Below are 23,316 nucleotides of genomic sequence, written 5' to 3' on the forward strand. Positions count from 1 at the left end.
TCAGGTGGTCTGGTATTCACATCTCTTTCAGAATTTTCCACAGTTTACTGTGATCCACACAGTCAAAGGCTTTGGCATAGCCAATAAAGCAGAAATAGTTGTTTTTCTGGAACTTTCTTGCTTTTTTGATAATCCATTGGATGTTGGCAATTTGATCTCTGGTTCCTCTGCCTTTTCTAAAACAAGCTTGAACAACTGGAAGTTCACAGTTCACATACTGTTGAAGCCTGGCTTGGAGAATTTTGAGCATTACTTTGCTAGCATGTGAGATGAGTGCAATTGTGCTGTAGTTTGAGCATTCTTTGGCATTGCCTTTCTTTGGGATTGGAATGAAAACTGACCTTTTCCAGTCCTGTGGCCACTGCTGTTTTCCAAATTTGCTGGCATATTGAGTGCAGCACTTTCTCAGCATCATCTTTCAGGATTTGAAATAGCTCAACTGTAATTCCATCACCTCCACTAATTTGTGTGTCATCCTTGCACAGGGGCCATGCTAATCTTCTCTGTATTGTTCCAGTTTTAGTATATGTGCTGCCGAAGCGAGCATCATCACCTCCACTAGATTTGTCTGCAGTGATGCTTCCTAAGGACCACTTGACTTCCAGGATGCCTGGCTCTAGGTGAGTGATCAACCATCGTGATTATCTGGGTCGTTAAGATCTTTTTTGTACAGTTCTTCTGTGTATTCTTGCCACCTCTTCTTAATATCTTCTGCTTCTGTTAAGTCCAAAATATTTCTGTCCTTTACTGAGACCATCTTCGCAAGAAATGTTCCCTTGGTATCTCTAGTTTTCTTTTTTTGTTTTCTTTTTTTTCTCTTTTTTTTTTTCTCTCTCTCTCTTTTTTTTCTTTCTAGTTTTCTTGAAGAGATCTCTAGTCTTTCCCATTCTGTTGTTTTCTTCTGTTTCTTTGCACTGATCGCTGAGGATCAGCTTTCTTATCTCTCCTTGCTATTCCTTGGAACTCTGCATTCAAATGGGTATATCTTTCTTTTTCTCCTTTGCTTTTTGCTTCTCTTCACAGCTATTTGTAAGGCCTCCTCAGACAATCATTTTGCTTTTTTGCATTTCTTTTTCTTGGGGATGGTCTTGATCCCTGTCTCCTGTACAGTGTCAAGAACCTCCGTCCATAGTTCATCAGGCACTCTGTCTATAAGATCTAGTCCCTTAAATCTATTTGTCACTTCCACTGTATAATTGTTAGGGATTTGATTTAGGTCATATCTAAATGGTCTAGTGGTTTTCCCTACTTTCTTCAATTTAAATCTGAATTTGGCAATAAGGAGTTCATGATCTGAGCCACAGTCAGCTCCCAGTTTTGCTTTTGCTGACTGTATAGAAGTTCTCCATCTTTGACTGCAAAGAATATAATCAATCTGATTTTGGTGTTGACCATCTGGTGATGTCCATGTGTAGAGTCTTCTCTTGTGTTGTTGGAAGAGAGTGTTTGCTATGATCAGTGTGTTCCCTTGGCAAAACTCTTTATTAGCCTTTGACCTGCTTCATTCTGTACTCCAAGGTCAAATTTGCCTGTTACTCCAGGTGTTTCTTGACTTCCCACTTTTGCATTCCAGTCCCCTATAATGAAGACAACATCTTTTTGGGTGTTAGTTCTAGAATCTCTTGTAGGCCTTCATAGATCCGTTCAACTTCAGCTTCTTCAGCATTACTGGTTGGGGCTTAGACTTGGATTACTCTGATATTGAATGGTTTTCCTTGAAAACGAACAGACATCATTCTGTCGTTTTTGAGACTGCATCCAAGTACTGCATTTCGGACTCTTTTGTTGACTATGAGGGCTACTCCATTTCTTCTAAGGGATTCTTGTCCACAGTGTTATAATCGTCATCTGAATTAAATGCACCCATTCCAGTCCATTTTAGTTTGCTGATTCCTGAAATGTCTACGTTCACTCTTGCCATCTCCTGTTTGACCGTTTCCAATGTGCCTTGATTCATGGACCTAACATTCCAGATTCGTATGCAATATTGCACTTTACAGCATCAGACCTTCCTCCCATCACCAGTCTCATCCACAACTGGGTGTTGTTTTTGCTTTGTCTTCATCTCTTCATTCTTTCTCAAGTTATTTCTCCACTCATCTCCAGTAGCATATTGGGCACCTACCAACCTTTGTGAGAGCCCCATGAACTAATGTGCACACCTGAAACAATTTTAATACTTTGATGATTACTGAAACAATGTTTCAAAACTCAAGGATTGGCAATTTATTGAATGTTTTATAAAAGGAGAGGAAAATAAAATTTCCTTAGAAAGAGGACAGTTTTTCTTTTCTCTGTAGGTATGAACAGTTTCAGTCAGTCAGTCAGTTCAGTTGCTCAGTCGTGTCCGATTCTTTGTGACGCCATGAATCGCAGCACGCCAGGCCTCCCTGTCCATCACCAACTTCCGGAGTTTACTCAAACTCATGTGCGTCAAGTCGGTGATGCCATCCGACCATCTCATCTTCTGTTGTCCCCTTCTCCTCCTGCCCCCAATCCCTCCCAGCATCAGGGCCTTTTCCAATGAGTCAACTCTTCCCATGAGGTGGCCAAGTATTGGGGTTTCCGGTTCAGCATCAGTCCTTCCAATGAACACTCAGGACTGATCTCCTTTAGGATGGACTGGTTGGATCTCCTTGCAGTCCAAGGGGACTCTCAAGAGTCTTCTCCAACACTACAATTTAGGAAGCAATTAATGGATATATTTTTTAAAATGGTTCTAGCAGTGCGGGCTGGAGAAGGGAATGGCAACTCACTCCGGTATTCTTGCCCGGAGAATCCCAGGGATGGGGGAGCCTGGTGGGCTGCTGTCTATAGGGTCGCACAGAGTCGGACACTACTGAAGAGACTTAGCAGCAGCAGCAGCAGCAGTGCGGACAGATCACCTGATGCCTTAGCAGTCCCTGGAGTTGCAAAAGAAAGGGAGGTCGGAGTGTCACTCTCTTCCTCCAAGATGTCTATTGCTGTTTGGGTTCAAGTCCTATATGAGGCTAAGGGTCACTTTTTCAAAGTCACTAATTTCTGGAGAATATTTTCACTGGATATAGAATCAAGTTGACAGCATTTTGTTTTCTTTCAGCACTTTAGAGATGTGTTTCTATAATCATCTGGACTCCTAGGTTGTTTCTGTGTCTTTGCCATTGTAAATAATGGTGCAGTGAACATGGGTGTGCAGATATCTCTTCAAGTAAGTCATTTCATTTCCTTTGGGTATGTATCCAGAAATGGAATTGTCATATCATATGATAGTTCTATTTTTAATTTTTCTATAAACCCCCCATACTGTTTTCCAGAGTAGTCATACTAGTTTACATTCTCACCGAGAGTGCTATTACCTTTTCTCCACAGCCTCACCTGTTGTATTTTTAATAATAGTCATGCTAATAGGTGTGAGATGTGATACTGTGGTTTTTATTTGCATTTCCTTTATGATTAATGAGGTTGAACACCTTTCTATGTACTTATCGCCCATTTGCATATGTTCTTTAGAAAAATGTCTATTTCAAGTCCACTGGCAATTTTAAAATCAGATTGTTTAGGGTATTTTTTGTTATTGTATTGCATGAGTTCCTTATATGTTTTTGTATATTAACCCCTTATCAGAAAGATGGCAAATATTTTCTTTCATTCTGTAGGTTGGATCATTTCCTTTGTTGTGCAAAATCTTTTTAGTTTGATATAGGATTGCCAGGAGAAATATCAATAACCTCAGATATGCAGTTGACACCACCCTTATGGCAGAAAGTGAAGAACTAAAGAGGCTCTTGATGAAAGTGAAAGAGGAGATTGAAAAAGTTGGTTTAAAACTCAACATTCAGAAAACTAAGAACGTGGCATCCGGTATCATCACTTCGTGGCAAATAGATGAGGAAACAGTGGAAACGGTGGCAGACTTTATTTTGGGGGGCTCCAAAATCACTGCAGATGGTGACTGCAGCCATGAAATTAAAAGACGCTTGCTCCTTAGAAGAAAAGCTATGACTAACCTAGACAGCATATTAAAAAGCAGAGACATTACTTTGTCAACAAAGGTCTGTCTAATCAAGGCTATTGTTTTTCCAGTAGTCATGTATGGATGTGAGAGTTGGACTGTGAGGAAAGCTGAGCGCCGAAGAATTGATGCTTTTGAACTGTGGTGTTGGTGAAGACTCTTGAGAGTCCCTTGGACTGCAAGGAGATCCAACCAGTCCGTCCTAAAGGAGATCAGTCCTGGGTGTTCACTGGAAGGACTGATGTTGAAGCTGAAACTCCAATCCTTTGGCCACCTGATGCCAAGAACTGACTTATTTGAAAAGACCCTGATGCTGGGAAAGATTGAGGGCAGGAGGAGAAAAGGATGACAGAGGATGAGATGGTTGGATGGCATCACCAACTGGATGGGCGTGAGTTTGAGTAAACTTTGAGAGTTGGTGATGGACAAGGAAGCCTGGCATGCTGTGGTTCATGGGGTCACAAGGAGTCAGACGCGACTAAGCGACTGAACTGAACTGAACTGAATCCCACATGTTGATTTTTACTTTGGTCATTTGTGCTTTGGGTGTCATATAGAAAAAAAATCATTGTCAAGACCAATGTTAAGGAGCTTTCCTCTTATGTTTTCTTCTGAGAGTTTTATGGTTTCAGGTCTTACACTTAAGTCCTTAGTTCAAGTTAGTTTTCGTGATGCAAAAATGGAATGCAAATGATGCAAGATAGGAATCCAATTTCATTTTTTTTGCATAAGAATATCATTTTACCAACATCATTTATTGAAGAGACTATCCTTTCCTCACTGAGTATTCTTGGCTTCCTTGTCAAATATTAGTTGACCGAAGATGTATTTCTTAATGTGGGCCTCAGAAATACTTGAAAGCCAGTGGTCATGTGGAGAAAACTCTTTCGAAAAAAATTATATTACCTTTTGAAATAAGGCAAAAGAGAATATGGCATGTCCTGTCAATATCATGCCATAGCAATATTTAAGAGGCCCAACTGTTTTTCAAAAGGACTTTTTGTGATGATGGAAATATTCTATATCTATGCAGTCCAATATATTTGTCATTAGTTACATATGACCATTGAATACTTGAAATGTCACTAGCCTGACTGAGAAACTAAATGTTTAACTTTAATTTTAATTAGTTAAAATACAAATGTAAATAACCAACACTAGAGGAATGTTTCTATGTCCTTTAGAAAAGAAAATGTCAAGATTTTATTGCTCCATAGACTATTAACTACTTTTGTATCTAACCTAGAAATCTCATTTTAACTTTTTTTCTCAAAATGCCTATAAATACCCAGTTCATCAAAATGCTCTTTAAACCAGCTTCACCATCTTATTGGCTTCCTCAGTTAGTTAGACAAAGATCTTTGACATATGTCTATTCATATCAAAGAGAATCATATTTTTAACTTTTTGAAAATCATGTCAACAAAACAATACGATAAGTGTAGTGTAAAAGCGTGAATAGTGGAATCAAGGCTTCCCTGGTAGCTCAGCTGGTAAAGAATCCTCCTGCAATGCAGGAGAACTGGGTTCGATCCCTGGGTTGGGAAGATCCCCTGCAGAAGGGAACAGCTACTCACTCCAAGATTCTGGCTTGGAGAATTCCATGGACTGGATAGTCCATGGGATCACAAAGAGTTGGACACGACTGAGCAACCTTAATTTTCACTTTCAACGGAATCAAGAACTAGTGTTCTCTCCACCTAAGCTCTGCCTGGAGTAAGTGTGGTGATCTAACGAACACCACTGACTGAACTGTCCTAGAAAGTGATTCCTGAACTGACTCTTAGTAGGCAAAATGGGCTTTTATTAGACAACTGAGGTAGGCCTGATCCTCCAGGCAAAAGCAACTGCTCAGGATTGGTTCACGAGCATTGCAAGGAGTTCCTTCAGCAACTGAGTGTAGTGGGAAGAAACACTGGCTTCAGTCAGGAGACCTGGGTGTGCATCCTAACTGCATCCTCTTGGATAACCTAAAATTAATTAACTCAGCTCTTTGAGCCTGTTTCCACAACTGTAAATTGGGAGTATTAATAACTTTCCTCAGGGTATTAGGAATAAATTAGATAACCACATGAATCACATAGTACATTGCCCGGTGTCCTGCCTTAAATGTTCAATAAATTACAGCTATTATTACTGATGAGAGAGTGGTGAACAATTTAAAATGGTGCCAAGTTTAAATATATTAAAGTGTAAAATAATCTGTAATTAAAATTTCTAATTAGGAAGTTGGGCTTCCCTGGTGGTTCAATGGTAGAGAATCCGCCTGCCAATACAGGAGACACGGTCTGATCCCTGGGTTGGGAAGTTCTCTTGAAGAAGGAAATGGCAATCCACTCCAGTCTTCTTGCCTGGGAAATCCCATGGACAGAGGAGCCTGGCAGGCTAGAGTTCATGGGGTCCCAAAAGAGTCAAACATGACTTAGCAACTAAACAGCAACGACCATAAGGAAGTTACTGGCAACTCTGACAGGAACAGTTTCAACAGAGTAGAGACAGAAAGTTTTGAGAAATGAATGGGAGGTGAGGAAGTGAAGAAGATAGTCAGTCCTTTCAGACAGCTTGGAGAGAGGGTCAGAGAGGTGATTCAATTTCATAATTATAGGAACTTTTTTAGATTGAGGTGACTTGAATATTTTTGTATCCTGAGGGGAGAAAATGGATGAAGAAAGCCAAAGAATGAAGAGGAGATGGTTTAGAATAAGATTCATAGCAAGAGAGACAGAAGGGAAGGACATTGAAGACACAAGAGTAGTTTAATACATGAAGAAAATAAAGCGGAGGAAAATGTAAAGTTCATGTTTGTCCACTCATAATGAGTAGGTCTCATGCAGTGGAAAGTGGAGGAGAATGGAAAATTTAATGCAGTCAGAACCCACCTGCAATGCGGGAGATCTGATTTGGGAAGATCCCCTGGAGAAGGGAATGGCTACCCACTCCAGTATTCTGGCCGGGAGAATTCCATGGACTGTAGTCCATGGGGTCGCAAAGAGTCGGACACAACTGAGCGACTTCCACTTTCCACTTTCACTTGAATCCAATAGTCTCTGACAACCAAAGTCCACAGTAGATTCTATCAGTCTAAATGGACCAAGTACAGACAATTTCAAAGTAAAGTGAAAATTGGAATTTCCAAACTTTTTCTTGAATTGGGAGGGAGGGGGAGCCTAGAGTAGACAGGATGCCAAAATACAGTCCTGGGAGCGTAAGCATCAGCTCACAAACGACTGAACATCTGCTGAAATCAAGGACAAATACTACGATGCATAAATTTTAGAGACAGAATTAAGAGAAATAGACAGTTGCTCCCCCACAAATTCATCAAAAGATCGTTTGAATGCTGAGCAACTTCCACAAAACAACTTCTGAACACTGACAGAGGACACCAGGCACCCAGAAAGGCAGCCCATTCTCTTCGAAAGAATATGGACATAATACAAAAGATAAAAAGGGAGATAAAAGAGGTAGGGATGGAGACCTGTCCTGAGAAGGGAGTCGTGAAGGAGGAGAAGTTTCCATATAGTAGGAAACCCTCTCACAGGTGGGTCTGTGGGGAGTTTTGGAATCTCAGAAGGCAACATATCCAGAAAAAAAAAAACAAAAACCCACAGAATACATGTCTAACCTCAAATGCAGAAAAGAGAACTTTCCCTCCGAAGATTCTAACCTAACAAGCTAACATGCAACCTAGTTCACTCACAGAACAAAGCATTGGTCAAATACCAAAGGAGAGCTAGCCGGCTGCGGACCTGCCCCTCCCCATCCAGAGGCAGAGAGGCTTGCGACAGCCAGAGCTGGAAGGCAAGGGGCTGCTGCAATATCAGCCTCAGAGATGGAATGTTCTACCAAACTGTGAGCAGGCTCCCAGCTGCTAACCACATCTTCCTGAGATCCTGGATGCTTGACAGCAGCCAGGAGGGTTGCAGCCTGAGATTAGCTCTACAGAGGAGATACACAGCATGCTTGAGACGGTGCTTTTGCAGCACACCCGGGACACCAAGTGGCCAGGAAGGGGAGGTGATTAAGATGCATGGTCCACCTGAGACAGTGCACTCACCAAGCACCTGGTCACCTGAGCTGATCAGACCTGGAAAGGGCACAAAATGCACACCCAACCCACAGAGACTGAGCCAGAACTGTGTCTGAGTGTCTCCTGTGGAGGTATGGGTCAGCAGTGGCCTGCCACAGAGGCAGGGGCTCTGGGTGCAGCAGGCCTGGGTATTGCATAAGCCCTCTTGGAGGAGGTCACCACTAACCCCACCATAGAACTTCCAGAACTTACACAGGACTGGGGAAACAGACTCTTGGAGGGCACAAACAGAACCTTGGGTGCACCAAAACCCAGGAGAAAGGAGCAGTGACCCCACAAGAGACTGACCCAGACTAGTCTGTGAGTGTCCAGGAGTCTCCGGTGGAGGCGTGGGTTGGCGGTGGCCTGCTGCAGGGTCAGGGGCACTGAGTGCAGCAGTGCATACATGGGACCTTTGAAGGACCCTTATCTTCATCACCTCCACCATAGTTTGGCCTCAGGTCAAGCAAAATGAGGGAACACAGCCCCACCCATCAACAGAAAATTGGATTAAAGATTTACTGAACATGGCCCTGCCCATCAGAACTTTGGCCACCTGATGAAGAAGTGACTCATTTGAAAAGACCCTGATGTTGGGAAAGATTGAAGGCAGGAGCAGAAGGGGACAACAGAGGATGAGATGGTTGGATGACATCACCGACTCAATGGATACAAGTTTGAGTAAACTCCGGGAGTTGGTGATGGACAGGGAGGCATGGTGTGCTGCAGTCCATGGGGTCACAAAGAGCTGGACACGACTGAGTGACTGAACTGAACTGAACTGAACTGATCAGAACAAGACCCAGTTTCCCCCTCAGTCAGTCTCTTCCAACAGGAAGCTTCCATAAGCCTCTCATCCTTCTCCATCAGAGGGCAGACAGAATGAAAACCATAATCACAGAAAACTAATCAAACTGATCACATGGACCACAGTCTTGTCTAGCTCAATGAAACTATGAGCCAGGCTGTGTAGGGCCACCCAAGACGGATGGGTCATGGCAGACAGTTCTGACAAAACGTGGTCCACTGGAGAAGGGAATGGCAAACCACTTCAGTATTCTTGCCTTGAGAACCCCATGAACAGTATGAAAAGGGAAAAAGGTATGACACTGAAAGATGAACTCCCCCAGATCGGTAGGTGCCCAATATGCTACTGGTAAAGAGTGGGGAAATAACTCCAGAAAGAATGAACAGACAGAGCCAAAACAAAAACAACACCCAGTTGTGGATGTGACTGGTGATGGAAGGAAGGTCTGATGCTGTAAAGTGCAATATTGCATACGAATCTGGAATGTTAGGTCCATGAATCAAGGCACATTGGAAACGTTCAAACAGGAGATGGCAAGAGTGAACGTAGACATTTCAGGAATCAGCAAACTAAAATGGACTGGAATGGGTGCATTTAACTCAGATGACCATTATGTCTAGTACTGTGGACAAGAATCCCTTAGGAGAAATGGAGTGGCTCTCATAGTCAACAAAAGAGTCCAAAATGCAGTACTTGGATGCAGTCTCAAAAACGACAGAATGATGTCTGTTCGTTTTCAAGGAAAACCATTCAATAATCCAAGTCTAAGCCCCAACCAGTAATGCTGAAGAAGCTGAAGTTGAACGGTTCTATGAAGGCCTACAAGAGATTCTAGAACTAACACCCAAAAAAAGATGTTGTCTTCATTATAGGGGACTGGAATGCAAAAGTGGGAAGTCAAGAAACACCTGGAGTAACAGGCAAATTTGACCTTGGAGTACAGAATGAAGCAGGTCAAAGGCTAATAGAGTTTTGCCAAGGGAACACACTGATCATAGCAAACACTCTCTTCCAACAACACAAGAGAAGACTCTACACATGGACATCACCAGATGGTCAACACCAAAATCAGATTGATTATACTCTTTGCAGTCAAGGATGGAGAAGTTCTATACAGTCAGCAAAAGCAAGACCAGGAGCTGACTGTGGCTCCAATCATGAACTTCTTACTGCTAAGTTCAGATTTAAATTGAAGAAAGTAGGGAAAACCACTAGACCATTTAGATATGACCTAAATCAAATCCCTAACAATTATACAGTGGAAGTGACAAATAGATTTAAGGGACTAGATCTTCTAGACAGAGTGTCTGATGAACTATGGATGGAGGTTCGTGACATTGTACAGGAGACAGGGATCAAGACCATCCCGAAGAAAAAGAAATGCAAAAAAGCAAAATGATTGTCTGAGGAGGCCTTACAAATAGCTGTGAAGAGAAGCAAAAAGCAAAGGAGAAAAAGGAAGATATACCCATTTGAATGCAGAGTTCCAAGGAATAGCAAGGAGAGATAAGAAAGCTGATCCTCAGCGATCAGTGCAAAGAAACAGAAGAAAACAATAGAATGGGAAAGACTAGAGATCTGGTCAAGAAAATTAGAGATATGAAGGGAACATGTCACTGAAAGGTGAGCATAATAAAGGACAGAAATGGTATGGACCTAACAGAAGCAGAAGATATTCGGAAGCAGTGGCAAGAATACACAGAAGAACTATACAAAAAAAGATCTTCAAGACCCAGATAAGTACGATGGTGATAGTTTACGGTGAAATGTGTCAGGTTCGTGATCTCTGAAAATTCAATTTCGGGACCAGAGACCAGCTTGACTGCTCAGGGCTCTTGTGTGGCAGAATTTTTATTACAGGGAAAAGGGACAGAGAAAACTTCTGATATAGACTTCAGAAGGGGGTGGTGAGTGCCCTACTCGCTAGTCTTCAGCAAGGGAATTATATACTTTTTAATTAGTTATTACAATAAATCAAAAGAATGTCTCAAGTTTGTGAAAATTTTACCAGATCCACTCCCACAGTTTACATTTTAGGATAACAGAATTAGAACTTAAGAATAGAAAGATCCTACTAGACCAACTCCCATAATTTACATTCTAAGATGTCAGAATTAGTCAGAAGGTTTTCAGGTAGGAGAAACTGTCCTCAAGCAGGATATATTGTTGTGTAATCCCTAGTACAGAGTTTAAATTAGAGTTATTTGTTGTGTAATCATCAGTTCCTGTAATCATCAGGGCTTAAAGAAAAAAACGTTTTATGTGACTAAAACTAAGGAATGTAGAAAAAAAAAAAAGTTTGTCCTTTCCTCTTCCTCGAGAATTCCAGACCCCTATCTCCTCCGTGAGAACCCTAAACTCCTGTCTCCTCAGAGACTCCCCCCGCCCCTTGCCCCTGACTTCTTTTCAACCTGCCTAGGAATTAACTCTCTCAATGGTGTGATCACTCACCTAGAGCCAGACATCCTGGAATGCGAAGTCAAAGTGGGCCTTAGGAAGCATCACTATGAACAAAGCTAGTGGAGGTGATGGATTTCCAGTTGAGCTATTTCAAATCCTAAAAGATGATGCTGTGAAAGTGCTGTACTCAATACATCAGCAAATTTGGAAAACTCAGCAGTGGCCACAGGACTGGAAAAGGTCAGTTTTCATTCCAATCCCAAAGAAAGGCAATGCCAAAGAATGCTCAGACTACCACAATTGCACTCATCTCACACGCTAGCAAAGTAATGCTCAAAATTCTCCAAGCCAGGCTTCAACAGTATGTGAACCGTGAACTTCCAGATGTTCAAGCTAGATTTAGAAAAGGCAGAGACACCAGAGATCAAATTGCCAACATCCGTTGGATCATCAAAAACGCAAGAGAGTTCCAGAAAAACATCTACCTCTGCTTTATTGACCACGCCAAAGCTTTTGACTGTGTGGAGCATAACAAACTGTGGAAAATTTTGAAAGAGATGTGAATGCCAGACCACCTGACCTGCCTCCTGAGAAATCTGTGTGAGGTCAAGAAGCAACAGTTAGAACTGGACATGGAACAACAGACTGGTTCCAAGTCGGGAAAGGAGTACATTAAGGCTGTATATTGTTACCATGCTTATTTAACTTATATGCAGCGTACGTCATGTGAAATGCCGGGCTGGATGAAACACAAGCTTTAAATTGGCTTAAAACTCAACATTCCGAAAACTAAGATCATGGCATCTGGTCCCATCAATTCATGGCAAATATATGGAGAAACAGTGGAAACAGTGGCAGACTTTATTTTCTTGGGCTCCAAAATCACTGCAGATGGTGACTGCAGCCATGAAATTAAAAGACGTTTGCTCCTTGGAAGAAAATCTATGACCAACCTAGACAGCATATTAAAAAACAGAGACATTACTTTACCAACAAAATTCCGTCTGGTCAAAGCTATGGTTTTTCCAGTAGTCATGTATGGATGTGAGAGTTGGACTATAAAGAAAGCTGAGGGCCGAAATAGTGATGCTTTTGAACTGTGGTGTTGAAGACTCTTGAGAGTCCCTTGGACTGCAAGGAGATCCAACCAGTCAATCTTAAAGGCAATCAGTCTTGAATATTCATTGGAAGGACTGATGCTGAAGCTGAAGCTCCAATACTTTGGCCACCAGATGCGAAGAACCGACTCATTGGAAAAAACCCTGATGCTGGGAAAGATTGAAGGCAGGAGGAGAAGGGGACGACAGAGGATGAGATGGTTGGATGGCATCACCGACTCAACGGATATGAGTTTGAGTAATCTCCGGGAGTTGGTGAAGACAGGGAGGCCTGGCGTACTTCAGTCCACGGGGTCGGAAAGAGTTGAACACGACTGAGCGACTGAACTGAACTGAACTGCCAATCATCCCCTTTGTGTCTCTCGATTGGCCAGTGCGGTGCAAAAACTCCGGATTATTTTAACGTTGATTGGCATGAGGAAAGAATCCATCTTTGTCCAGTGATTGGCCAGCATGTCTAGGCTCTGGCCAATCCTGAAGGGGGCGGGCTGGTTAAGCGTCAGGTTTCCCTGAACGGCCTCGGTGGCTGTACTGGTCGGCCTAGTAACTGGCTCCTTTTCTTCCTTCTCTCGGTTCCTAACGCAGCGTCCTGATGGAGCTATCTTACCAGACCCTCAGATTCACCCATCAGGCTCGGGAAGCGGTAAGGAAAGCATATACTATCAGGAACTCCTTTCCTCTTGCTGCGGGCCGAGTCCTGTGTCCAGTTGCTATGGCGACAGAGGCCGCTGCTTTTGTGGCGCAAGCGCAAAGTCTGGGGACTAGGATTGAAGCGCGGTTGCGGGAAAGAGTCGGGTTTGGGCTCGACTACTGTGATGAAAGAGACGGTAGAGTCTGTGACTGAGGAGATGAGGTGCTGAGGGGCAGGTGTTATTATCAGGCAGGCTGAGTCTTGATGAGTGAGCGGATTTAGGGTATGGTCAAAATGAAATTGTTGAAACGCAGGATAACACTGGCCTGGGAGTTGGAATACGGGGTTCTGGTCCTGATTCACTACTACGAAGGCTGAGAGACCTTAGGAATTTAATTCTCCTCTCAGGCTTACGTTCCCGCAGTAGAAAGTAAGGTAATTGGACTATAATTTTCACACAAAGATTACATGAATTTTACAGTACATAGTGTTTCCTATCGTCTGTGTCTTTTGCTAACTGGCTCAACACTATTTTCCACAACAAAAAAAACGTGAATTGAAGCTGTATTATATGCCAGGCACTGAGGATATAACAGTATTTCAAGGGGAAAATGATTACAAACATTTTTTTTTTAGTTGAAAAATACTGATATTTAAGCTCCACCAGCAGAGATTCTGATTTACTGGTTTTGGTGTGTCCTGTGCATTGATAGTTTTAAAAACCTCAATTGTGATCTCAATCTAGATTGCAGAGTGTAGCCAAGATTATGAACCACCACTCTACTGTTTCCCACCTTTAAAAAGAAGCTAATAATACACAATGAAAGGTAACCCTTTGGCCTTACACTCCCTCTACCTAGCAGTGTCTCCCCAACTTCTCCAGTTTCTTTCCAGCTTCTGGAAAGGATTGGCTACACTAACTGTTTCCACTTGGTCACCTCTGGATTGTGCTTAAGCCCTTCCAACCTGAGCCTGAACCCCCTGCATCAAAACATTTGGGGATGGCTTTTAATAAAGCAGATATCTGGACCTCACTGAGAATTACAGAATCAGAAGCTCTCTGGGATGAGGATCTTGAAACTTGCATCTTAAATTCAGACTCCAGGTTTGAAAACCACTGCCCTAGATAGTCTCATACATTTTCATGACTTCCAATGCCAGCAGCTCCCCTAAACTGACTCTAGACTGGACTTCTTTGCTGAGCCCCAAACCCATGTGATATCCTAGAATATGGAACACAAAGAGGATGATAAATCAATTGACTACTTGACAAATCCAGTGGAGAATCAAGTATCTGCATGTTAACTTGTTCAACCCCTAACTCTTAACCTTCCTCTCTAAAACTTGTAGCTTTCCCAGTCTTTCTCCATCTGGGAATGTGAAACCACCATCCACCCAGTGGCTCAAATCAGAATTCTGAGAGTCATCCTTAGCTCCTTCTTCCTGCTAACTCCTGCTTAAGGAAGGCATCAGCAAATCTTACAGGTTCTCTTTATATAATGGGTCTTTAATAATAAATATTTCTACAGCCTTTTTCTGGGTACAAGCCACTATAATCTACCACTCGAACCATTTCAATAGCCTCTTAACTATTCCCCCTTTTGGTTTTACCTCCTTTCAGTCAGTTCTTCCTCCAACGATCAGAGTGATCCTAAAATTGTGTCACCCCCTGGCTAGGATCCTTTTAATGGCTTTCCATTATACTCAGGATAAAAGTACCACCTTGACGTGATCTATAGAGCCTGGTAATGTTGTGGCCCAACTTCCCCTTTGCCTCCCACTGCTCCAGGCACATTCTCTCAAATCTGACATGTTTCTGAACTCTATATAGTTTGTACCATGTAGGTTATTATTTAATTGTGATTAATTTATGTTATTACCTATTTCCTGCATGTGATATTGCCTCTCAGACAGAATTCATGTGACTTGAAGACAGAGGCCCAATCTTGTTTGTTTGTTCTATTCCCAAGATGGCACTAGGGAGAGCCATATTTAGGTATGCTCATTGATGTCTTAAACTCCTGGGGTCTAAATGCAAGGAACTGTACTGATTAGGGGTCTGTGGAGGGGATAGATTGAGGTGGGGAAGATAATCAGTGAGTTTGATGTATGTCCACAGGAACTTTGATCATCTATGTTGTCTACTGTATTGGATTTCAAGAATGCTTCCTCTTTATTTGGTTGATTTTTATTGTTGTTTCAAATTTTAAATATATATGTTCTCATATATATATATTTCAATTGGATTTTTTGTTTTAAATCATGTAATGTCAGCACTCAGTTTTAAAAAATTTAATAGTCCTACAGAACTTAAGAAGAAAGTTTCCTGTTTCCTTTCACACCCTCAAGTATTGCTCCCCAGAAGCAACTGCTTTTGCCCTTCTTAGCAGCTTCTTCAAAATAACAAGTTAAAACTTCTGAATTTTGGTTTTCCATTCTCAGATGTAAATTCTACTTACTTTGATGGAAAATGAGCATTTGGCTTTTTTTATCCTACCTCGTTCCTTCCCCATCCTCTCTCTCTAGTCCATACTTCCCTTTCTCCATTCTCCCAAGATCGTTTTATCACAATTTTTGGTTAAATACATATTCAGTATAATTGTGTATATTAATCCGACCATGAAACCATTATTCACAGCTGAGCCATATGGTAAACTGTGGTTGTGTTTTATTTTTTATTTAACTGTGGGATAGGATTCAATCATAGCTTAACTCTGCCTTATTCTTAGGCTTAACTTTTCTGTATATTTGATACTACTTTCTTCCTAAATTTTCCGAAGAAATTGTAAACCTCCTCTCCATGTGGTGAAGCTCACCAAGAAAATGTTCAGGTTTTTTTCTTTTCCTTCTTCCCTTTGGTTTAGAAGAGTGACTTAAACAATTTATTCATTTTTGGTTGTGCTGGGTCTTGGTTGCTGCGCGGGCTTTCTCTAAGTTGCGGAGATCGGGGGCTCCTCTCTAGCTGCAATGTGCAGTCTTCTCATTGTGGTGGCTTCTCTTGATGCAGAGCGCAGGCTCAGGGCACGTAGGGCTTCAATAGTTACTGCTCCCAGCTCAGTATTTGTGGCCCGATGGCTTTGTTGCCCTGAGGCACATGGGATCATCCCAGACCAGAGATCTAACCCATCTCCTCTGCATTGGCAGGCAGATTCTCAACCTCTGGACCACCAGGGAAGTTCTTCTTTTTCCTCCTTCTTGCCTTATATCCCTGTTTTAGCAAAACACATCAACCAACAGCTGCCAGAGAAAGGGCACATGGGAGGCAAAGTTTTGGAAGTATGTATCTACATACGTCCATACAAAGCAGCAATGTACGAAGTGGCTTTCCAGGTGGTGCTAGTAAAGAACCTGCCTGCCAAATGCAGGAAATGACTGAAGCGACTTGGCGTGCATGCACTCTATGTGTGCAACTTTGTTCTTCTCTCACCTTGTTGATGGTTTGGCTGAGATTGATACTCTAGGTTGGAATTGATTTTGTGTCATTTGAGGAGGCATTTCTCCATTATTTTTTAGCTTCCAATGGAGTAGCGACAAGTCTGATGTTATTCATTCTCTGAATCCTTTTAGAATCTTCTCCTTCCCATCTCTAGTTTTGGAATTTTCATGAAGATATCATTTGTTGAGAACCATTTTTCATTCCCAGTGCTGGTATGAAGCTATGGGCCATTTAGATCAGGGAATTCATGCCCTCAATTCTGGAAAATATTCTTGTGTTATTTCTTTAGATAATTTCTCTCTCTCTTTTTTCCCCCCTTCTCTTTTTCTTCCTTTCTTTCTCTCTTGTCCTTCTCCCCTCCCTCCCTTCATTCCTTTTTCATGTTTTTCTTTCCTGGAAGTCCTATTCATTGAATGTTTGACTTCCAAATGGAAGCTGTAACATGCTGTTTTCTGTTTTATTTTACGCTGCTTACTCTTGTTTTTTCTTATTAAGAGACCTCCTCAACTTTTTATCCCATTTTGTTGAGTTTTAAATTTCTGCTTTCATATTTTTATTTCCAGATACTTTCTTATTGTCTCAATGTTCCTTTTTCACGGCTCCTTTGAACTCTGAAGGGTTCCTCTCCCTCTCCCTCCCTGTCCCAGCCCCTTCCCTCTCTGTCTTTTGCTCCTAGTATTATGTCTGTTTCCCCTCAAGTTTTTCTTTGCTTTTCACCCCTGGTGCCCTGTCTTTCTTGTGGGTTTTGCTCAGAAATCTAGTGAACCTTGCCTGAGGTAAGACACCTAAAAGCTAATTAGAATCTGTGAGTTTTAGAAGAGGCTCTTCAAATAAGGATGGGTTTTTCTGTTGGATGATCCAAGTAGGCAGGAGCCTTTTTACTGGGGCATCCGCAGAAGCCAGTTTCTGTAGCTATTTGCTCTGAGGTTTTCAGTTTCTCCAAGAAATCCTCTTCACTTTCCTACAGGGGATGAGGGCAAAACACGCATGCTTCCCACCACTGTTGGAGTTAAACAGGGAAAGGCAGTTGTTTGGGGGTGGATGGTTTTTCTTCATTGTTCAGTGCAAAATTTATGCTTAATTACTCTTTCCTTTTTAAAAAAAATTCCTTTACCATCATTTTAATGTGATTTGGGGAGACAGCAGAGAGAAACAACCTCTAGAACAGTTTTTGTTTCACAGATATGTATTGTCTACTGGGCACAGAGACTCGCACTAGTTGCTTTTGCAGGAGGTGAATTTTTAAAAAATCAACTAATATTGATTCGTATCTAAAGGATAGCTTTATTTTGTTATTGTGGGTTTCAAGTCAGGCATTTGTCATACATGTTTGTATGTTAAAATTTACTTGTAAATATGGTTATTTGCATATGATAGGGGTTGGTGGCTGAGCTTAAGAATGAGAGTTAGATACTTTTGAATTCATATACTGGTTTTTACTTAACACTGAGGTGTAAATATACATTTATTCATTAGCTCCTACAATGAACACTTACTTAGTGACTACTATGTATAAAAACGGTGTTTTGAGATACCCATGATGTTTTGGGCATTGACACTGCTCATTAGCCTTAGGAAACGCCTCTTGGTTTTCATGATACTACAGTCTCCTATCTCCTAGAGTTCTGTTTTCCTTCTTGGCCTCTTTAATACTCTTATCTTTCTCTGTCCCTTACATTTTTGTTCTTTAGGATCTCTTGGTCAGCCTGCTTTCCAAACTTGGCAAAGTGCCCCTCCTTGATGCAAAGAGTAGACGTCACCATGCCACCTTTATCCCAGTAAATTATAACTGGATTTTTCCTTGTCGATTCCTTCCCCTGACCCCAGTAGACTATAAGCTCCTTGAGGACAAGAACTCTGGTAATTTTCTTTCCTGACTGGTAAACTGATCATGCTTCGGAAGGGCTTCTGAGTCTTTAGCGTGCACCCTAAACACCTGGGATGTTTTGAACATCCAAGTTGTGATCCAGTAGTTCTGGGTGTGCTTCATGTGTGGCTCTGTAATGATCTGTGGGTAGCAAAGATCTGTGAGTGGAGAATTTTCTCCTATTCCATTTTAAATTTAGTGTTTAATTAAAATAAGGCTATGTCCAATTTGTAAACCTCTGCCACTGTTTTTTTTTTTTTTCCTACTTGAAGGTAAGATCCTGGGGGAAAGGAACTCTGAGGAGCAATTGCTTCAGTGTTTTTAATTTGACCACAGAATTTAAACCAAACAAACAGTAATTGGTATCAATGCAGAAGAATGGTTTTTTGAAAGCCATAATTGAGCCACACATTCATGTGCAAAATAATCTGATACAAAGTTACTTTTATTTATTCTCACGTGTCATTACATGTACTTTTCGAAAGTTGTGACTTTGCTTGTGTGAAACTTTTATATTAAAAAAAATACCTAAAAAAAAAAATTAAAAAAAATACCTACTATAAGTGTTAACTAATTAATGAGGTGGCAGATTAGGTTTTTAAATTAGTGTTGTTAAATGCTTTGGCTTTTATTAATAGCATGGTCCCCTAAAAAAAAAACAAACTAGGGTAATTGAAAATTTAATTACATCAATGTTTTTCTTCAGAGAACTAAGGCTTATTAAACTTTAAATGTTCAAACATTTAAGCATCTATTGAAATACCAATAGCTATAAACAATGCGCAGTTCTAAATACTAATTAAATGAGCTCTAAATCACCATAAGCTAAGCTGAATTTTAAGTAACTCTTATGTTTTAAGTGCTCAGCTCTGCTCTTACTTAAGGAAGATTAACTACTTCACTGCTGACCACCGGTGTAGCCTTTATGGGGATCTTTAAAAATGCTGTGGCTGATGTTGAACCACATTTTTTCTGTACCTGGACCAAGAAAGGGAGACTGATCAGATAACCTGGAACACACTGATACTCTTGGAGATGTGTTTTTGTTTTTCTTTATTCCCCCACTTTTAACCACATAACTGAGAATATACAGATGTGGATTTGTACGTTTGGTGTTTTGTGTTAACATCCTTTGTTTCTTCTGTAAAAAAAAAAACCATGTTAACTTTAATATATTTTATTTTTAAGTACAAAAAGTATGTATCTCTCCATTCAGATCAGTCTTGTGTACATTTAAAAAAATTGATACAGCTTCCTACTTTCAAATGTGATAGAGCAAATAGCACCAGCAGTTTTGCAGAGATGAGACAGGGAGCTGAGTTTGGGAAGACCTCAGGGGTTAGAACTGGGAGGGAAGAGGACCAGAGAGGAGGCTGCTTGGCAAACACATTTCTCCATGCTTCTGAGTTTTGGGCTGAATACTAAGCTTGCATACACAGAGTGGAAATGTTTAAAGCTGGGGAAAAGCCAATTATCAGGCAACTGTAAGAGGAACAGCTACCAGTGCTCATGTAACACTATGTTTGAAGTCCAACCAACCTGAGTGGAGACCTCTTGTGGAACAGTGGAGCATTTACTAGAGCTTCTAGGAAGGCAGTGCATGAGGGAAGATCCCCTGGAGGAGGGCATGGCAACCCACTCCAGTATTCTTGCCTGGAGAATCCCATGGACAGAGGAGCCTGGCAGGCTACAGTCCATGGGGTCGCAGAGTCAGACACAACTGAAGAGACTTGGCACAAAACTAGTCTTAGAATAAACATGACTTTACATAACCTCTTTCCTAACAAACTTGATAGGATCAGAATTACCTGCAAATAACTGAACGATCTGCTTCCCCCAAACCTTCAACATACTTAAAAGAAGGTAATATAATCTGGAGATTTGCAGGACTGGCATCCAAGGAAAAAACTACTAGCAGTCATAAAATACAGGAAAATGTGCCAAAACGAGGACAAAAATCTGTCAACAGAAGACTCAGGAATACAACAAAAGACAGAATTAGCAGATGGGGGGGTCTTTAAAAACAGTTGTTATAAATATGTTTAAACATTTAAGAAAAACATGATTATAAAAAGGAGAAAAACAGAAGATATAAGAAAATAAAACTTACATACTTGAAAAATAGGCAAAATTGTTTTTGGGTCCTCAAGTCTGTTCCATTGGTCTTTTTGTTTATTTCCTGTGCCAATGCAACGCTGTCTTAGTAATATAGTTGTATCCATTCTTCTTCTTTTTTTTTTTTTCATTTTTTTAGTTATATCCATTCTTCCTGGGCTTCCCAGGTGGCTCAGTGGTAAAGAATCCGCCTGCCAATCTGGGAAACACAGGATTGATCCCTGGGTCGGAAAGATCCCCTGGAGAAGGAAATGGCAACCCACTCCAATATTCTTGCCTAGGAAATCGCCAGAGGAGTCTGGCAGCTACAGTCTATGGGGCTGCAAAAGAGTCAGACACTTGTTTAGTGACTAAACAACAATCCATTCTTGATATCCTCTAGAGCAAAGACTTCTACTTGTTCTTTTTTGTCAAATGGTCACACTGTTATTGACGTGTGTTTACATATTTTAGAATCAACTTGTCAAATTCCACAAAGGTTGCTGAATTTTTATTGAGATGGCACTGAGTTGGAAGAATAAATTTGAGTAGAACTGATGACTTAAAAATAATGAGAATTACGAAGAATTCTCCAATCGAAGACTATCATTTCTCTTTTTATTCTGGCTTCCTTAATTTTTTTCAGTAGCAGTTTAGAGTTTTCTGCACAGAAAACTTGCCCATTTTTGTTAGAAATATTTTTAGTTCTTGATATTATTCTAAATGATTTTCATGTCATTATAAATGGTTTCTTGGTTTTTAAAATTTAATTTTATATTTATTACTGATATGTAGAAATGCAATTGATTTTGTATGTTGATCTTATTTTAGCAATATAAAATAGTGTGCTCAGAGTTCTTCTTTTAATCAGAGAAGTATGTTGATTTTTACCAAATACTTTTATACAGTGGTTGAAGTGATTATAATATTTCTCTTTATTTTGTAATGTGGTGCTTTAGCTATGTTGTTTGATTCTCTAATATTAAACAGTCTTACCTCATTCCTGGGATACGCTGAAGTTTGGTGTAATGCTGATTCAATTTGCTAATATTTTGCTTAGACTTTTTCCATCTATATTAATGAGTGAGACTGGCCTATTGTTTTCCTCTTTTGAGTGTTTGTGTCAGGTTTTAGTATGAAAGATATGTTGTCCTCATAAAAATTGAGAAATATTCCATCTTCTTCATTCAGTAGAAGAAATTATGAAGATTGCCATTGTGTTTTTCATTGAATGTTTGGTAGAATTTGCCTTGAAAGAAATCTGAGAATGGATTTCCCATAGAAAGTGTTTTGCTTTGTTTTTTGTTTGTTTATTGGTTGGTGTTTAACAAATTCAGGTTATTTTCATCAAAACTGTTGGTACTTTAAAATTTCTTTTTGCTGTCAGTTTGGTACGTTATGTTTTCTTAGAATTTATTTATCTCATCTAAATTTTCAAGTTTATTGGCATAATCGTTCATAATATCCTTTCTTAAAAATTAAATATATATGGAATCTGTAACCATCTTCTTTTTTTATTCTTACTTTTTTTTGTGTGTGCCTTCTCTTATTTTTCTTCATTAGTTTTACCAAAGTTTTATCAATTTTGTCAGTTTTTTCAAAGAACCAAGTTTTGTTGATCCTGTCTGTGGTCTGTTTGATTTCTATTTCTTTACTTTTGCAGTCTTAAAATTATTATTTCTTTGCAAATCAAAACAACAATGAGCTATCACCTCATACCAGCCAGAATGGCTAGCATCAAAAAAATCTATAAACAATAAATGCTGGAGACGATGTGGAGAGAAGGGAACCCTCTTACTCTGTTGGTGGAAATATAAATTGGTACAGTCACTGTGAAGAATAGTATGGAGGTTCTTAAAAAAACTAAAAACAGAGCTACCATATGACCCTACAATCCCACTCCTGGGCATATATCCAGAGAAAAACATAATCTGAAAGGATACATACACTCCAGTGTTCGTTGCAGCACTGTTTATAATAACAAAGGTATGGAAGCAGTCTAAATGTCCATTGACAGAGGAATGGATAAAGATGTGTTACATATATACAATGGACTATTACTCAGTCATTAAAAAGGAAGAAATAATGCCATTTGCAGTAACATGGATGGACCTAAAGAGTGTCATACTGAATGAAGTAAGTCAGACAGAGGAGAAATATCATATGACATCCCTTATATGTGAAATCTAAAAAGAAATGATACAAATGAACTTATAAAACAGTAAGACATTCACAGATTTAGAAAACAAACTTAGGTTGCTGGGGATGGGAGGGATAGTTAGGGAGTTTGGGATGGACATGTACATACTGCTATATTTAAAACGGATAACCAACAAAGACCTACTGTATAGCACATGGAAGTCCGGTCAATGTTGTGTGGCAACCTGGATGGGAGGGGGGTTGGGGGGGAAATGGATACATGTATATGTATGACTGAGTCCCTCACTATTTACCTGAAACTGTCATAACATTGTTAATCAGTTATACCCTAATACAAAATAAAAAATTCAAAAGAATAAAAAAAAAGTGTAAAAATGGTTATTTTCTTTCTTATACTTTCCTTGGGTTTATTATTTTTTATAATTTCTTAATATATTTGCTTAATTTATTAATATTTATCTTTTCTCTCTTTTAACAGATGCATTTAAAGATTTAAATTTTCCTTCAATCACTGCTTTGCCTGCTTCCATATATTTTATTTATTTATTTCATATGTTTTAATATGTAGCATTTTAATTTTTCCTTTTCATTCCCTTGTGGCTCAGCTGGTAAAGAATCCACCTGCAATGCGGGAGACCTGGGTTCAATCCCTGGGTTGGGAAGATCCCCTGGAGAAGGGAAAGGCTACCCATTCCAGTATTCTGGCCTGGAGAATTCCATGGACTGTATAGTCCATGGGGGC

The 23,316-nt window shown here is 40.3% G+C and overlaps 1 protein-coding gene and 1 non-coding gene across 8 annotated transcripts in view; one reads left to right on the forward strand and one right to left on the reverse strand.

The window, feature by feature from the left end:
- Positions 1-440: 440 nt before the first annotated feature.
- Positions 441-547, reverse strand: LOC122685064. The gene has a single exon (XR_006338238.1). It is a non-coding gene; the product is annotated as a U6 spliceosomal RNA (small nuclear RNA).
- A 12,350-nt stretch (positions 548-12,897) lies between these two features.
- Positions 12,898-23,316, forward strand: part of KATNAL2 (katanin catalytic subunit A1 like 2) — a 96,689-nt gene continuing 86,270 nt past the window's right edge. For 5 of the 7 annotated variants that reach the window (XM_043889191.1, XM_043889195.1, XM_043889198.1 and 2 more), the window contains exon 1: positions 12,898-13,029. In XM_043889191.1, the coding sequence (XP_043745126.1) occupies positions 12,979-13,029 (51 nt within the window). In that variant the 5' untranslated portion in view covers positions 12,898-12,978. The remainder of the gene's footprint in view (positions 13,030-23,316) is intronic. The other 2 variants (XM_043889193.1, XM_043889194.1) reach the window with 2 other exon arrangements.

Source organism: Cervus elaphus, chromosome 27, assembly GCF_910594005.1.
Source record: "Cervus elaphus chromosome 27, mCerEla1.1, whole genome shotgun sequence".
NCBI classification, from domain to species: domain Eukaryota; kingdom Metazoa; phylum Chordata; class Mammalia; order Artiodactyla; family Cervidae; genus Cervus; species Cervus elaphus.